At 41.6% G+C, this 18,503-nt stretch overlaps 1 protein-coding gene and 1 long non-coding RNA gene across 2 annotated transcripts in view; one reads left to right on the top strand and one right to left on the bottom strand.

Moving 5' to 3' along the window:
* MRPS9 (mitochondrial ribosomal protein S9) overlaps positions 1 to 17,434 on the bottom strand; it is a 33,884-nt gene extending 16,450 nt beyond the window's left edge. Inside the window, exons 1-4 of the mRNA XM_015849933.3 lie at positions 17,283 to 17,434; positions 10,751 to 10,930; positions 2,273 to 2,335; positions 2,144 to 2,174 (exon numbers count right to left, since the gene is read on the bottom strand). Of these exons, the coding sequence (XP_015705419.1) occupies positions 2,144 to 2,174; positions 2,273 to 2,335; positions 10,751 to 10,930; positions 17,283 to 17,363 (355 nt within the window). The 5' untranslated portion in view covers positions 17,364 to 17,434. The remainder of the gene's footprint in view (positions 1 to 2,143; positions 2,175 to 2,272; positions 2,336 to 10,750; positions 10,931 to 17,282) is intronic.
* LOC146762701 (uncharacterized) lies at positions 17,416 to 18,248 on the top strand. The gene is made up of 2 exons (XR_014947806.1): positions 17,416 to 17,497; positions 17,748 to 18,248. It is a non-coding gene; the product is annotated as an uncharacterized LOC146762701 (long non-coding RNA).
* The last annotated feature ends 255 nt before the right edge of the window (positions 18,249 to 18,503 follow it).

Below are 18,503 nucleotides of genomic sequence, written 5' to 3'. Positions count from 1 at the left end.
GCCTGGAAATGCAATGATTTAAACTACCTTGTAAAAAAAGCAATCTCTAGCTGTAATTATAATGATGTAATATAATACTTCTAAATATCTCTTTTGACATGGAAATTTCACATAGATATCTTAAATAAACTCCAAAAGACTGTACAGTTGGCATTACAGACATAAGTATCCACTCCAGAAATAAGTTAAAATTAAGAGAACTGAAATCTACATAATGACTTCAAAAGACTGAAGATCATCTGCTCTGGAAAAGAATGCTTTAAATGCAGTGCACATTATTTACAAGATATCTAAATCAAACCAAGTATTTGTACAGTCATTTTTTGCAGGTAACTCACTTAAGTTCAGAACTTAGACGATGTTAAGATTTGTTCATGGTGATGCCTTTGGGCTATATTAAAACAAAAGACTGATGCTATGGTTTACATAATTAGTACAGGAACAAAACACTGGATTCAACACATCCAGTTTATTTTTGTCCATTAAAAAAGGCTATTTAAAGACATAAATTTCAACCTAAAGAAAAATAACAGTTTACCAAATTTAAGTGTCTTAACACCAATTAGATCTCTTCCAAATAAGGAAAACTAACAAAAATAAATACCTGACAGCTTTTTAAAAACTGAACAGTAAAGAAATTTCCAGCCATTTTATCCAGTAAAGTTCACAGGAAGCAATCTATAGGCTACAGACAAAGATAAGACTACATGAACCTGTCTTGGACAGGTAATACTGGATAAGGATGCTATGCACTGCATTCTAATGTTGAGCATGAATACAATAGAAGTGCAATGCAAAGGTGCAGATTTTACAAAGGTAGAAAAAATAGAGGGGTCTTCAACACACACATACTAGTAGGGAATGTATTAATTTCCAGTTACATGGCTACAAGAGCATATTTAGTAAAAATGACTATCCAGGACACATTCTGAAAGATAAATTTATGGCTTTGCACTTAAAATTCTTAATGACACAATGAACAGACAGGCAACACTGCCTTTAAAAAATGGATATAAAAAACTGCTATTTTAGGCATAGATTAATATTAATTAGCTCATACACTTCTTTGGGCAGAGAACTCAATGAATTCTTTGATCCTGAAAGAAAACGGTAGTAGCTTAGTTCTGCTATAAACAAGTCCTGAATTTTCAAATTGCATGACTGTCTTATCCTTTTGCCTTCTACTTTGTGTTTCGTGTAAGGGGTTAGTTAGAAATTGATGCATGATATCATTTGATAGCTGAAATTCCATGATTTCTGGCAAAGTGACACCTCTATGGAAGACACACAAAGCCCCAAAAGCATCAAGAATCGACTGACTCCAGGTTCAGTAGAAGGAAGGAAAGAAAATTGTAAGATTTTGCTGGTATTCAGATATCTGTAATTTAATAGTTCAGCAAGTAAAGAATTCCATACTTGTACTACTAGTCTTCATTTTAAACATCAGGAAAATAAAATGAACAGCAATATCTTTTTAAGTATTCCTTAAAAAAAATTAATTTGGTGATTTCAATCAGGTTTCTTACTGAGCAATGAGGTTCTCATTGGCGTGTCACTGATACAACTGAGACTTCCTAAGGTGCCTCAGGAAGGAAAACCTAAGACTATGGATTAAATGCAGAGTTACAACTTCCAGGTAAAAAATAGGACAAAATGGGGTGAGTTTACACTCACACCATACTCTGTTCTCTCAAACGGCAATTACAAGGCTTAATTTCTCCGCTTTTACAGCACCAAAGTTAGCAGGAAAGTTTTTGGTTTAAAATAGCTTTAACGAATATTTTATGGATGTGATAGACAGCTCTGTCAAAAAAGCTACTGAATACAACAAAAGGTTTCCCTGTGACTTCAGAGGACTCTGCACGTCATTCTACCTACTGTTTATTTCTAACAGAGAAAAACATTTATCTATAGTCAGTTCACTAGTACCTGAAAAGCCCAATGGCATACCAGAATCCAGAAGTATTTCATCTTAATCCAAAAAGCCATAGTACTAGATCAGCCTTTGCACTGCTTACTAGTTCCCCCACCACACACACACCCCCATTGTTCCTCATAAGAATAAATCTACAAAAGGCATTTTAAATACATGGCAAACTTATAATACTTATAAATAAATAAAAAGAGAATCATGAACACTTACTCCTCTGTTCTGGAAAAATTTCAGTGGGATGCTGTAAAATAAATAAATAAACCATGATCATCAAAAGGAAAAGAGTTACTTGAAATGCCACACTACAGTTATTCAGAAAGGCAACAAAAAAAATCCTACCTTCATCATTGGCCTGGCTCGTTTGTCAAATAAGCCCGAAGGGAAGAGATAGGCAATAGCTTTCTGAAAACAGAGATCACATATGTAATTTTTCCATAAAAGCAGCATCAAAACACCACTTAAGCTCTTTGTTGTAGATAAAATAGAACTGCTGCACACATATAAGCGCGTCAGTAACAAAGACTACTGCATATCTGCTGCGCTGAAAACAAGTTCCTCAGAAGTCCTCAGGAAAAGTAAAATTTCATTCTGACAGATGTAATCTAATGCATCAGAACGAGCGAACCCTCTTCTGCAAAGTTTTGGCTTCACAGAATGAACTGAGTTGGAAGGGACCTCAAGGATCATGTAGTTCCAACCCCCCTGCCTGGCAGGGCCACCAAACTTCCACATTTACTAGATCAGGTTGCCCAGGGCCCCGTCCAACCTGGCCTTGAACACCTCCAAGGACGGGGCATCTACAACCTCCCTGGGCAGCCTGTTCCAGGGCCTCACCACTCTCCTAGTAAAGAACCTCCTCTGGCTTTTACAATATACATTCGTCATCACTCACCTGAACTACTCAAGTGCAAAGCCTACCTTTCTAACAAGTAAATGCAACACTGCTTTCCTAAATCTTGGAATGCTGCAACTTCTACAGGAAACTAAGCCATTTAATTCATCCTTCTGAAAATATCAGTGCTTGTTAATAGTGCCTACTGACAGGCTGAGCATGAACGTTTTATTTATTCAAATATAAAACAACTGGACACCACATAGGTTTGCACATTGGGAACCTCAGTTTGTACAGGTTCAGTTTCCTGAAGTCCAAGAGCAATGCTTGTGGCAGTGTAAGATATTTTACATAACTTAGTAAAGCATTTCTGAACGCTGCATTTTCAAACAAGTGTGAATCGCTGCAATCTTTGCTGAACTTGAACTAACAGTGCAGAGAAGCCAGACTCCTCAAGCATGTTTTCCTTCTTTTAAAAGGTTAATTGTCTCACCTGAAAGATACCAAAAGGTTTGCTGTAACAATTTAGAAAATTACATCATACACTTGTGAACTACCGTGGTTCTTATTAATAACAGCAAAAGATGCATCATTTACTTTACCAACATTCTTCTATTCCCATGAAATAAAAAGTCTCAAATACTTGCCTCCAATAAAACTCCAAATCATGGAGTTCGCATGGCAAAATGCAATGCAGGGTTAAGCCCAATGGGATGCATCAGTTCAGCATCACCTTGCCATCCCTTTTCAATGCAACTGAAACATACGTGTGTATTTTTGCTTTAATTACAGAAAGGTTGAGGTTAGAAGAAACCTCTGGAGGTCACCTGGTCCAACCCCAGCTCAGGCAGGGGTTGGAGGCTGCCCAGAGCCACGTCCAGGTGGCTTAAGGAGATCTCCGAGGAAGGAAAGCTTATTAAACGTGAGAGCTGTTTGTTTCTATTTGTTTTGAAAACTAAAAAGGCAATGCTAACCATCAGAGCTCCCTAGATGCAGGGCTCTGGTAAGCATGGCAAACTTCACACAGTGGGTAGCAGAACTTGAGACAGAAATCTTTTGTTTGACAACACGGACTGAATAAATCTGACTGCAGACTCATTTGTATATCAGTTAGGCAGTAAGGCAAAGTAGAATTACAACTGAATCTCAGTTAAAATAACTTATCCTAAGAAAAATATCCATGAGGCAACCTGAGGGCTATTATTCGCTGATAATTTTTTCCACGGATATGGAGCAGGTTGTCAGTGCTTCAACAGATTTAATACATACAGAGTGTAAAAGGACCTAACCTATTACTTCCATTAATCCCCTACTGGTATTCTGAACAGAAATTTAGAGAATTCCGAAGCAAACAAAAGGCTTAACTTGATTTTATGAAATGGTAATTTTGTTTCTCTTAGTGACTACTGTATTCCCATTTGTTAGTCAATGGGCATTTTATGCATACACGCAGTAGGTGAACACCTATTTATGAACAAACGGGGATTAATTATGATGACAATAGAGAAATCCGCTGTGAGCCAAATGATGTTAAACAAACACATTATATAATATATTAAAAGAATCGATTACAGGATTCTGAAACCGACTGTGTATTTAAGAGGTAGGCTTTATACAAGCATTTTACAGAATCCCTATCATAACAGCTACTGTAACTACAGCACCTTAATAAATGCTTATAACAATTCGCCATTCATATGAGTGACTGTCATCTGAGATACCTTATGTCTTGAAAATGTATCTTATATTGCAAGTGTATAGTCACATCTTTAGGGCTAAACCATAAACAAACACTGCATTACGTAACCTTAACATCTACTTGCATCTCTCCATTCAACGAGCCAAGAAACAATTATTCTACTTTGCAGATTCCCTGTTTTGTTGTTGTTTTTTTCCCTGTCAAAGTGAAGAGTCTTACTGCATTCTCCCTTTTAATGGAAATCTAATCCAATAGGAACTCTACAGGGATGCAAAAGACTCCAGATGAAGTCTTGTCCTTTATTCAGAGAAGTTCCTCATTAAATAGCTGAATCCTCAATTTTTACTGAATTTGACCAAGAACAGCTTTCCTTAGGCCATCATTTCTGGTAGGCAACATTCATTAAACCCACTCTAACCCTCCATAGGTTATGGGCTGCTACTTCCAAGTTCTATTTATTAAACCATACTGTTATCATCTTCTTGGGAAATAGAACAATCTCTGCAGTCACACTCTCAAAACATAGCGGCTCACAATTAACACTCAGGAATTAAGATGTTTTACTTCAGATATTTTTTACACCACATTGATAAACTTAACATTTTTTACCAAAGAAAAGGAATCCCGCTTTATCAGCACTTGTGGAGATACCAGATGATTCAGAATACTGCTATAGGACCACAATGTATGTGGTCCCTTCCAGTTTGAATTCAAGCCAGTAGGCATAATGAGAAACAAGTCTCTATCCATTTATTAAAAAAAAAATCTGAACCTGGCAGTCTTTCAAACAAATTACATGCAAAACAATTTATTAAATAACCAGCCCAGCTCTGTATGCAACATGTTGTGCAAGTTCAATCTATCTGTCCCACCTTCATCTTCCTCCTTCGTTGTGCACGTTGCATGTGCTGATCCCTGATCCACTCTGCCTTTCCTGCCCGCAAGCCAAAGTTTTGTTCACTATCTAAAAGTTAGAGATTACAGTTGAGAGTTAAAAAGGTTCAGCTGGGTCAGTAAAGGTTTGTTTTGCTCTCGTTACTCTTGTTGTTTTGTCAATAACTTGAGAAATTAAGAATTTGATACTTTAATCAGACAGAGCTGATGGAGTCATAATGGGGTTGAGCAGAGACAGTGAGCCAGTCCAATCTGTAAATTACCCACGTAGAGAAGAGAGGTTTGGCAGGGCAAATTAGCAGCATTCTTTAAAAGTCTTCAGCATCTGAAATAAAGAACTTCCAGTTAAGCTGGAAAAAAGTATTCTAGCTCCAACTACTTAAAAAAAAAAATACAAATTCAGTATTTCTGGTAAGGACAACACTGGACATCATGTTCTTGCAGCTACATGAAAGTTCAGGAACATATTTGGTTCTGAGTAACGTTTCTGACATTTCACATATGTTAATATTCACTTATTTCTCACAATCTGAGTTGCTAAAATTTGAATGTTACTTAGAAATCAGATGCTCTGAACCATTTTGAAATACAGCTAAATATCACTATTTTTTCTTTTTTTCTTTAAACCTATTAGCGAAGTCTTAAGGCACTGAAAGAATCTATACCCTTTAAGGAATGAAGCTACTCACTTATACTTCCAGTACCTGAAAGGTTCTTACAGTGAGAGTGGGGCAGGTCTCTTCTCACTAGTGACAAGTGACAGGACGAGGAGAAATGGCCTCAAGTTGCGCCAGGGCAAGTTTAGGTTGGATATTAGGAAGAACTTCTTTAGAGAAAGGGTAGTCAAGTAATGGAATAGGCTCCCCAGGGAGGTGGTTGAATCGCCATCCTTGGATGTGTTTAAGAGCCGTTTGGATGTGGTGCTCAGGGATATGATTTAGTGTAGGGTTTTTAGAGTCGGGGTTCTGGTTAGGCTGCGGTTGGACTTGATGATCTTCAAGGTCTTTTCCAACCTGGGTAATTCTATGATTCTATATAACATTTTAATTGCAAAGAACCTTACTGGTACTTTTGCAACAACATATATGCAACTGAAAATACTTAGGAAGAAGTGTGCATTTTAGACTAAAATTCTTCCAACTATCTTCATGGTAACAACCTACTAGGTCATATGGCAGATAACAGAAGAAAATCAACACATTTCTAGCCTTCAAGTTTTACTAACTTAGGGGGAAAGTTCCTGATGAGCTCATATCTCAGAGAGCATTTAGTGATTGCATAGAAATGAATAATACAAATACTGACATATCATATAAATAGGTCAAGGAGATTAAGATGCTTTTCTTATATTAATCTTACTTAGGTTTCTGGTCTTTAAAGGAGAATATCACAGAACTGACAGTGGAAAATGAAGGTGGGCTGTTTACTATAACCGCAAGGAAGTTAAATCAAAAATAAAAGGATTACAGACTCAATCAGGGAAAAGCACTAGGTCAGGACTGCAATCTCTATTAATTAGGTATCCCAGCTGGGCAGTGGGTATGCAGCTGTTAACTTGATCAATGACGTACCTAAATGTCATCTCTACTGATTCGCTTATAAATTACCAGCAAGTGAGACTAATGTACAGGTGCTAATTTATTTAAACTGTTCTCTGCAGTTCTACATAGCTTTATAAACTGCATCTGGCACCTAATGTTAGCTGTCAGTTGCACTTAGACATGCCTGTCCTAACGACTCTGTTCATTAGAAATGAGCACAAATTATGAAATATTGTGAAAAATGATACATCAAATGGAATGGGCAAAGCAAATCAATTAGAGAAACTTCATACCACATACTCACACATAGGAGAATAAAACATCTCAGCTTCAGAGCGAGGTCTATAATACCAATTAAAAAGCAATTGGTAGACTTCTGCAGAGTTATACATCAATTTGCTGGATTTTTTTTTTTTCCCCTCCAGAAATAAGGTTGTAATGCACAGCTTAACTTTTCATCCCTAAATAAAAGCATCAATAAGAAGCAATTCTGCTTCCACAACATCCAGGAGAAAGATTAACAAGCAAGACAACTTATTTTCCGGTTTAAAACTTCACAAGGTTTAGCTTTTATTAAACTACACCTAAAACTCCAGTGAAGGACAGAATCCTATGATGCCTACTTTGGAACCACAGCGCACAGTCTGATTAACAGCAGAAGACATGGAGGTATGTAAGCACTCATCAGTAAGAATTATTACCGTTTGAAATGTAAAGCTTGGTAATTCTCCTGCCAGTGCTTAAGCAGCTTTTATATTTTTATAACAGTAATTTAATTATGCATAGCAGACACTATTATACACTAAGTATTTTCCAACACCTGATGAAATACGAAGAAATTAAGTATGTAACACACACACTTGGTATCACTAAACAAAACACTGCGCTTTTAGATTCAGTTCTCCATCTTTTCAGAAATAGAGCCTGCAAAGCAGTCACATACTTGCCACATGCACTGCATTTATTAATTATGGAGCTCAATTCTTTGCAAGTGATTACAGATTTATACAGAAGAAACTGCTACCTATACATGCTCATTTTCCACTTCCAGTCTTGCTGTCTGACAGCCTTTCCTCTAGACTCTATCAAGAGAAAGAAAGTCAATGCACTCTTACCATTAGCCTCTCAAGCAAACTAACTAAACTATTAGGAGCAGCACCATACTGAGCCACTGATATCATCCATGCAGATGATATCTGCAGTAAGGCCTCTGACACTGTGCCTCATAACATCCTTCTCTCCAAATGGAAAAAATATAGAGTTGATGGGTGGGCTATTCAATGGACAAGGAACAGGTTGTGAGACTGTATCCAAAGAGTGATGGTCAATGGCTCCACGTCTGGATGGTAATCGGTGACAAGTGGTGTCCCTCAGGGGGCAGTACTGCAAGCAGTGCTCTTAAGATCTTCATCAGTGACAGTGGATCAAGTGCACCTTTGGCAAGTCTGCAGAAGACACCAAGCTGTGTGGTGCAGTCAACACACCAGAGGGAGGGCATGCCATTCAGGGGGACCTAGACAAACACGAGTGGTAGGCACAGGTGAACCTCATGAGGTTCAATATATCCAAATGCAAGGTTTAGCACCAGGGTTGTCACAATCCCTGCAATCACTACAGGCTGGGGATGTAGGAATGGAGCACAGCCCTGACAAAAAGGACCTGGAGGTACAGATGGATGGCATGCTGGACATGAGCCAGTAACACACCCTCACAGGCCAGAAAGCCAACCATATCCTGGGCTGCATCAAAAGAAGTGCGGCCAGCAGGCTGAGGAAGGTGATCCTGCCCTTCTGCTCTGCAGTGATGAGGCCCCACCTGGTGCACTGCATCCTGATGTGCAGTCCTCAGCACAGAAGAGATGTGGACCTGTTGGAATGTGTCCAGTGGAGGGAAACAAAACTGAACCAAGGGATGGAATATCTTTCCTACAAGGACAGCCTGAGAGAGCTGGGGCTGTTCAACTTGGAAAAGAAGGCTCCAGAGAGATATGAGAGCCTTTCAGTACTTAAAGGGGGCCTATAAGAAAGAAAGGTAGTACAGACCCTTTAGCAGGGTCTGTTGTGATGGACAAGGGGGAGTAGTTTCAAACAAAAGATGGGAGATTTAGATTGAACATAAGGAATAAGGTTTTATATAGATATAAATATAAAATAACTACTAAGAGTGGTGAGGCACTGGCACAGGTTTCCTGGAGAGGTAGTGGAAGCCCCATACTTGGAGACATCCAAGGTTAAGGCTGGACCAGGCTCTGAGCAAAATAATCCATCTGCAGGTGTTCCTTTCCATTGCAGGGGTGCTGGACTAGATGATATTTAGAAGTTCCTTCCAACTCTAAAGTCTATACCATAGTACAGTGAGAGGTCTTTATAGTGGCAGATTTGCTCATTAATATGATTACTTTCCTGTAACATAAGTATCATTAATGGTAGTGGGGAAAAAAAGTCAGAAAAATGCAGAGAAAGGAAATTCTGTGATCTGTTGAAAAGACAGAAAGCCAATGTAAAGCAGGCCACTATTACTTCTAATCTAAATGCCTCCTTCTCTGATTATCCTCACTGTTGATAGAACCTTAACTAGCTCACACTGAGATCAGAATGGTCTGCATTGGCACTTGTCTGTAGAACAGACACATGAATGAAAGTCACACTGTTGGTGCCGAGCTACATACTCACAAAGCTTGATTTCCTATGATTTATGACTTGAAGACAAGTTTCCCTTTTGAATTTTCTGATACACAACGTGACTCAAGTCTCACTGCAGCCTTTTTCTCAGCAGGCCATTAAACGTCATCCCTTTCTACTCTGTCAACTATTTTCAGAGAAATTTTAAGAACTTCATTTTGAATGTGGTTGAAATCACCCTGCATCACCACCTACAGGTGTGGTTCTTCCTTGGCATAAGCAGGCTATCAAGACCTCTTACACTGAAACAGCTATGCTAACAGCATTCGCAACAGAAAGGTGACAATACCATGCAAGCAAAACAATCCCCTTCCCCTGAAAGAAACAAAACCATGTATTCCTCTTTCAGCACACACAGCATCTACCCTAGGGGGAACCACTGCTATGCTGTGCTGCCACGGCTTTAGTAATAGCGTTGCTGCTGTGCAGAAAAAGCAGCATGCAGCTTCACCTACGACTGAATGTCACCAAATGACATTTCTCTTCACTACCTCTGATGCGTGGTAAAATAAGATAGAAATGATGGAAGTCCTAGTTGGCTGTCAATTTTTTATTTATTTATTTATGTGAAAGACAGTGTATTTTTACCTAAGTCAAATGGTACAGAGAAAGAACAGGCCACCCACCTATCAACTGTCAGAGAGAATGGCAATAAAAGAATATGTTTTGAGATACTGATATGAGCCCTAGAAGCAGGTCTGTATTAGAATCTCTAAGCTAAACCAGGGGGTTACTTGTAAAGCATCCTATAAAATTTAATTGGCATTACCAGCAACCACTATATCACGCAAGAAAACCCAACCTAAATATACACAGCAGGTCAAATTGTGGTTAAATGTTCCAAAGAGCTACATAAACCTTTGCAGGGCCTCTTATAACCTCAGATCAAGGGGATTATCCATTAGTACTTTTCAAAAGAACCCACTGTGCTTTAGCAAGATACGGTATACACTGCTCTATACTGTGATGTGTGACCTCACACGGTAGCATGAGTAGAATCTCTATTCACAGTCACAGCTGCAATGTTTGCAACATATAGTAGTAGTCTTTCTCATTCTGACAGTTTGATTAAAAATCACAGAGAGCTGAGGGGCTCATGCTGAAGTAAAGTGCTTTCAATATCTGAAACTCTCCAGTAAATTACTTCTCCAACAGAGCAACCGCACTTACATCAATATCCTCTTGGGTAAAAGTTTCTGGATCTTCTCCCATCATGTTGGCTAAATGTCTCTTTCCTAGTTCGAACTCTTCAATTTGTTTCTTAATAAATGCCTCCGTGTATTTTTCAGGTCCTGAGGCTGCTACATTTTTCCTCCATGCAGCTGCGGTGGTAGAGATCAGCCTCAATGTCTAACAAAAACAGGGAAAAAAGTGAGATTTATTTTTATATTTATAGCTTTAAATAAAATCAACAGTAAAACAAGTCTTGCTTACTGATAACTTATAACAGGATTCAATGCACTACTGTAGTAAGTTAGCAAATGCATCTAACTGCATGTAAGCAGGTTTTGCACTCACCTAAAGGTACTCCATAATAAAGTATGAACAAAATCTGCAGGGCAGCCCTCTAACAGCTTTTGGAAACATGTTACCCTGTGTCTCGTGGCACAGTGGACAACCACTGTTAGATGTTCTGGAAAGTATGAATTACTGCTTCCTTGTTCAGTGCCAGAAGGTTCACTGCCTCTGGTGGAATGGTGAGAAAACAAAGTAAGGTGATTCTCATCAGCAACTACTACCAAGCATGGCTTCAAACTCAGGAATCAAAACTCCAGGGACACATATTTGTCTCCCACAAAGACTGACAGATAAACTTTTATCAAAACAATCAGAAACTATGATGACTAATTTCAATCAAGCCTTCTGCCACAGGAACAGGAGCTTCATTGACAGGGCTGCAATATTCCAGTTTCTGCTCAGTGCCAGTAGGGCACATTATTTTGTTAATACCAGCTTTGGAGAGACAAAGTTCTTTGCAGCTCTTTGGCCCTGGCAGAATAGCAAACTTTCTGTGCACTGCCAAAGAGCAGGGAGCTCTCTGCTGAGCCAGTGCAAGGGATCCTGAAATGATACTCCTGAGTGCCAAAGCTGACAGGAGGTGGTTTAAGTGAAGAGCCTGGAGCATCTCCCCTATGAGGAGAGACTTAGGGAACTGGGTCTGTTTAGCCTTGAGAAAAGAAGGCTGAGAGGGGACTTGATCCAGGTTTATAAATACCTGAGGTGTGGGAGCCATAGTGGTGAGGCTGGTCTCTTTTCAGTAGTGCATGGGGACAGGACTAGGGGTAATGGGATGAAACTACAGCATAGGAAGTTCCATATGAATGTGCGGAAGAACTTCTTTACAGTGAGGCTGACGGAGCACTGGAACAGGCTGCCCAGGGAGGTGGTGGAGTCTCCTTCTCTGGAGATATTCAAGACCCGCCTGGACGCCTACCTGTGTGACGTGGTGTAGGGAGCCTGCTTTGGCAGGGGGGTTGGACTCCATGATCTCTAGAAGTTCCTTCCAACCCCTACAATTCTGTGATTCTGTGAAGTGGGAGAAAGAAGACGAGTCCCCACTTTACCTTAATTTCTTTCAGCAAGTAATTAAACGGTTTCCGCTTCTCCTGGTGCTGCAACCTCAGCCTAACCTTCATGAAACATTAAAACCCAAACACACATAACAAAGTGAACGAGTAGCCTTATTATGAGGAACAGAATAAACCCAGCAACCGAAACAACTAAACATCCTCTCAGTCACAGAAACAGCCTTCTGTAAATCACAATTTGGACACGCTGATTGATTTGATCATTCTGAGTTAAGCTAATATAAATAGCTTAAAACACTATCTTCCTAAAACTAATATGAATACAGTAACAATCTTCAAGCCTGGCTACAACCCCAAAGACATATACATGCACTGGTCAAAGAAGGTTTAAAAACAGCTCCACAGCAGAGTGTTGTTGCCTTATTTTCTCCATGGTTTATAAGTATCATATACAATGCCAATTCTGACTTGCTCCTTTAGAAAAATAAACAAGTAATGTTTTATGTGAGATTGTGTTTACATACATAGATTTAAATCTATCTATCTATATTTAAAGATTTTACATATACAGCTTCCACCAACAAGGCTCTGCTGACATCCTAAGAAAGCAATAAGGTTTCTCTGCATGTTACCTATTCTTCTCCTAGTCGCTCCTCAGGAAAGAATTCAATTCATCCTCTTACTTGTTGTAATAGAAACTAATTATTTGTAATTCTTGCTAATGAACACATGATTCCATATTACTCAGCCCAAAATTGCTTTCTCTCTGCTATGCTTTAAACAGGATACTTTAAAAAGACTGCTTTCATCTTATTCCTGTCAATTTCTATTGTAATTTTCTCATTTTTGTCTTCCTTCCCTCAAGCTATTCATATTCTTCCCTAGCTTCAATTCATCACTAATCAAAAGTCCCTGGACACACAAACTGTTCATAATTAGAAAACAGCCTCTTATGCAAATCACTATCTATTGTATTGGGAACCTCTTCTGGGATAAGAGCACTATTTCATGGGCAATACAGGCAAGAACTGCAAAGCGGCACCAGATGCTTCTGGCATTTCAGTCAAACAAGAAAGCATACTCCTCATCTTTCCAGAGGAAACTACAGAGGTTTTTCTTCACTAGGAGAGTGGCTAGGTCCTGGAACAGGCTGCCCAGGGAGGTTGTGGATGCCCCGTCCTTGGAGGTGTTCAAGACCAGGTTGGACGGGGCCCTGGGCAACCTGATCTAGTAAATGTGTATATTTGGTGGCCCTGCCAGGCAGGGGGGTTGGAACTACATGATCCTTGAGGTCCCTTCCAACCCGGGTCATTCTGTGATTCATTCTGTTTGCATTGACTCATTACACGTTTCACAAAGCATTACAGCAGACAGCAACCTCACCATTTTTAAATGGCATTGGTTAACGCCAGCACTTCTGAAATAGTAGGTCGCTCCACCAGAGGAGGAGATAAATGAAAGCCTTTACCTCTGGACACAGCTCCTGAGTATTCACCCCACCCGATCAGAGGCGTAGAGCACCACCCTTATGAGGAACAGCTGAGAGACCTGGGATAGAGGGGATCTTACCGAAGTTTATAAATATCTAAAGGGCAGGTATCAAGTGTGTTGTTGTAGAGGTGAAAGCAGACACCAATTTACGTGGTACATCCACAGCTGCACTGTTTTTAAGCCTCTTTCATGCTCTATGCTGGCAGACTTCAACTACTTCTAGAACCACATAGTGCACAGATCTGTACTAGAACATTACAGAATCACGGAATCGTAGGGGTTGGAAGGGACCTCTAGAGATCATCGAGTCCAACCCCCTGCCAAAGCAGGTTCCCTACACCACGTCACACAGGTAGGCGTCCAGGCGGGTCTTGAATATCTCCAGAGAAGGAGACTCCACCACCTCCCTGGGCAGCCTGTTCCAGTGCTCCGTCACCCTCACTGTAAAGACGTTCTTGTGCACATTCATGCAGAACTTCCTATGCTCCAGTTTCATCCCATTACCCCTAGTCCTGTCCCCACGCACTACTGAAAAGAGACCAGCCTCACCACTATGGCTCCCACACCTCAGGTATTTATAAACCCAGATCAAGCCCCCTCTCAGCCTTCTTTTCTCAAGGCTAAACAGACCCAGTTCCCTAAGTCTCTCCTCATAGGGGAGATGCTCCAGGCTCTTCACCATCTTAGTGGCCCTCCGCTGGACTCTTTCCAAGAGATCCCTGTCAATTAACTTTGGGGTAGAACTTCACCAGCAAGTACATGGTTGGAGCTGTATAACCACAACAGAAGGAGCTTCCCTGTGTCCATGGCTCCAGTTACTGGTAGTATAGTCAAGATGCCAACAGCAGCCCTCCGGTCATGTCTTGCACAAGACAAAGTATGCAATACGTAGTTACCCTACATAATGAGCATGTGAGCTTTTTGCTTTCAAGTGTGATGTTTTACAAAGCATTTTAATTCATTTACTTCAATGGCATTTACAAAGTCTCAGATTCCAGTTGGCCTACAAATCAAACAGGTAAATCAGTATCAGGTTTATGTTTTAATAAGCATTTTGTGAAACACGTTGGGAAGTATCACAGGATGTCAGCAAACATGCTAAAGTAATTCTATATTACATTAATAAAAAACTTGCCACATTATTTAATTAGAAGAAACTGTTCCCTAATTGAATTCTCTCTCCAAGGTAACTAAAACCACATCCATCTCACCCACAGAATCTACTTCTTTTCGCTTATTTGTCCAAATCTATGTCTTTGGTTTTGCTTATACCATATATTATATCCCCCACAACATCCCCGTGAAGAAGCTGCCTGCCCATGGTTTGGATGGGCATACATTCTGCTGGGTGAAACACTGGCTAGATAGCAGGGCCCAAAGAGTTGTGGTCAATGAAGTGGAATCCAGTTGGTGGCCAGCCATGAGAGGGGTCCCTCAGGGCTCGGTACTGGGGCCAGTTCTATTTAACATCTTTATTAATAATCTTGATGAGGGGATGGAGTGCACCCTCAGTAAGTTTGCACATGACACCAAGTTGGGAGGGAGTGTTGATCTTCCTGAGGGGAGAAGGGCACTACAGAAGGACCTAGATAGACTTGATCAATGGGCCTAGGCAAAGTGTATGAGTTTCAATAGGGCCAAGTGTCAGGTGCCGCATTTTGGTCACAACAACCCCAGGCAACCCTACAGCCTTGGGGAGGAGTGGCTGGAAAGCTGCCTGATGGAAAGGGACCTTGGTGTGCTGATGGACAGGCAGCTGAATATGAGCCAGTAGTGTGCCCAAGTGGCCAAGAAAGCCAATGGCATCCTGGCTTGTATCAGTAATGCTGTGGTGAGCAGGAGTAGGAAGTCATCCTGCCCTTGTACTTGGCACTGGTGAGGCCTCACCTTGAGTACTACGTTCAGTTTTAAGCACCTCAGTACAGAAAGGACAGTGAGGTGCCGGAACATGTTCAAAGAAGGGCAACAAGGCTTGTGAAGGGCTTGGAGAATATGCCCTATGAGGAGAGACTGAGAGAACTGGGGCTGTATTGTCTGGGAAAAAGGAGGGGAGACCTTATTGCTCTCTTCCATTATCTGAAAAGTGCTCACAGTGAGAGCAGGGTTGGTCTCTTCTCACTGTTGAGAGAACAAGGGGAAACGGCCTCAAGTTGCGCCAGGGTAAGTTTAGGCTGGATATCAGGAAAAGCTTCTTTACAGAAAGGGTTGTTAAGCACTGGAATACGCTCCCCAGGGAAGTGGTTGAGTCACCATCCATGGATATACTTAAAAACCACTTGGATGTGGTGCTCAGGGACATGATTTAGCAGAGGGTTGTTAGTTAGGGAAGTATGGTTAGGTCATAGTTGGACTCGATAACCTTAGTCTTTTCCAACCTGAGTGATTCTACGATTCTATGAAGTAGGCTAACATCCACAGTGTTACAACCAATGCTTGTCTCACACCCAGCCATTTCTTGAAGCCAGACTCTGCAGGAGATTGTTATAATATGCATGGAGATCACACCTTCTGGTTTTACATTCTCTGCTGGCAGGACAAAATGTGATCATATTTCTGATATCAGTACATATACCATCCACAGAAATTCACACACAGTACCAGACCCAATCAAACAAAACCATTCCCTCACTTATGATAGAGTTCTCAGCTGAAACTCAAGCAGGTACCTGATCAGAAAGGCCACGCCACTCTCAGTCATAACTTCCATGTAGGATAACCAAAACCACACAAACTCCTCCAAATAAGAACTATGATAAAGCACTAGGTCTTTTTCAGCTTTCTTCTCAGTCCTTGAGCAGCTTCAGAGTATTTCTGCCTGCTGCATAAGAGACCACCCAGGTCTTCATCCCTAAATACATACAGCTCATCTGTATTGAAGCAATATAAAACAGTCCCAATTGCTCCTTTCAGCATTACCTCTTATTTACTTACTGTATCACAGAATGACCTGGGTTGGAAGGGACCTCAAGGATCATGTAGTTCCAACCCCCCTGCCTGGCAGAGCCACCAAACATACACCTTTACTAGATCAGGTTGCCCAGGGCCCCGTCCAACCTGGTCTTGAACACCTCCAAGGACGGGGCGTATCCTTCCTGCAACTTTGGGTTTCGTTCAGTCACCAAACAGCCCCTCAGCTCACACCACCCCAACACAGTTTATTGCTTGGCATCATTACTACCTTGTCTTGGAACTAATTTGTTGGGTACTGCTGGAATGTATATATCAAATACTGCTGCAACACCACAACTGAACACTGCACTGACAGCAGCTGCAAACCAGCATCTATCAGAACAAGCAGTTGGTTCTGCAGGAACTCGGAGATTCCATAGCCAGTCACAACGTAAAATCACAGAATCAATCACAGAATTGTAGGGGTTGGAAGGGACCTCTAGAGATCATCGAGTCCAACCCCCCTGCCAAAGCAGGCTCCCTACACCACGTCACACAGGTAGGCGTCCAGGAGGGTCTTGAATATCTCCAAAGAAGGAGACTCCACCACCTCCCTGGGCAGCCTGTTCCAGTGAATAAAAAATAAACGAGTGAAAATAAACGAAGCCCAGCGGAGTGTGACCGGGAGCGGCTGCCCTGTAACCAACCCCCGCAGCTCCGTAGCCCTCTCGGCGGGGCTCAGGCCCCTCTCTCCCCCCTCCCCAGCTACCACGCAGTGCCCAGGCGGCTCTCACCTGAGCGCTAGGTCCGCCCAACGCCGCCGTGCTCCATCGGCCGCCCAGCCACACCAGGCGCCCTGCAGCCACCACCGCCATGCCCGACAACGGGGACGGGACAGCCCGGCGTGGCGAAACCCGCACTAGGCCCCAGAGCCGCCCATTAAAGGGAAGGATGAGGTGGAGCTACGCCTGCGCGCCGTGAGCGGGCGGCGCTGAGGAGCGATGGGGGGGTGGATGGAGCCGTGTTTCTTTGGGTGTCTAGTGGGTGTTGTTGTTGGGGGTGTGCTGATATATGAATGAAGGGAGGCTGAGGTTCCGTGGTGTGTTCAGCCCAGAGCTGAGCTCTGCTCTGTGTGACAGCGACAGGACCCAAGGGAACGGCATGGAGCTGTGAGGGGAGGGGCAGCTGGGGGGTTAGGAAAGTCACTTGTGCAGGGAGGTCAAGGAGAAACCAACTGGAAAGGTGTGTTTGTTCCCTAGGTCACCAGCCATGAAGATGAAAATGGGGTCACAGTCCTGCTTGACCCCCTGAAGGAGCTGAAGGGTAGAGTGGTGCAGCCTTTGGAGGGTTCATGGCAAGTCTGATCTGCCACCTGCTTGGCTCTGTTTGGGGATGGAGAAGTTCCTCAGTCCTCACCAAGCCAAATAATTATCACCTCTAACCACTGTCAGCTGCCTGTAATCAAAACACTACTGGAGTGAACTGCTTTAATTCTTTGTATGCAATTAATTGTCAGTAAAATCCAAAGAGCACTGATGCCTATATAATACTGCCTACCTGTACTTCGTAGCTAGTTCATGTCAATCCAGCTCACTCCTTGCCTCAAGTCTGTCTACTCCTGTGCCTACTAGGAAATAAAATCAAATGCTACTGCAGTCCAAAGCATGTTTTCAAGGACATGAGAGCCTGTATATGGTTCGTTGTTTTAGTCTGAGGTTGTAAAATTGTTCTCACAAATGAAAAACAATTCATTAGATGAATGGAGACCTCAGTATATGTGGAGTCAAGTATTTAATGACGAGGGCTGTGTTGTGTTTCTTTTGAGTGGTCAAATCTTAGAAATTACACCTTCAGTATAAGAAACTGAAAGCAGAAATTGCTTTGAAATCCTTGGGTTCAGGTATTTTTCCAACCATCCCACGGCTGCCAAAGAGTTTACCTGAACTTTCTTGTTCCTGGAAGACACTCCTCCAGAAGTCTGGGTTACTGGTAAATGTAATTATGATTGGCTATTG

Source organism: Coturnix japonica, chromosome 1 (genome assembly GCF_054131305.1).
Source record: "Coturnix japonica strain WE chromosome 1, WE-NBRP24, whole genome shotgun sequence".
In the NCBI taxonomy this organism is placed as follows: domain Eukaryota; kingdom Metazoa; phylum Chordata; class Aves; order Galliformes; family Phasianidae; genus Coturnix; species Coturnix japonica.
Note: the sequence above shows the minus strand (reverse complement) of the source record. Positions and strands in the feature narration are given on the sequence as shown.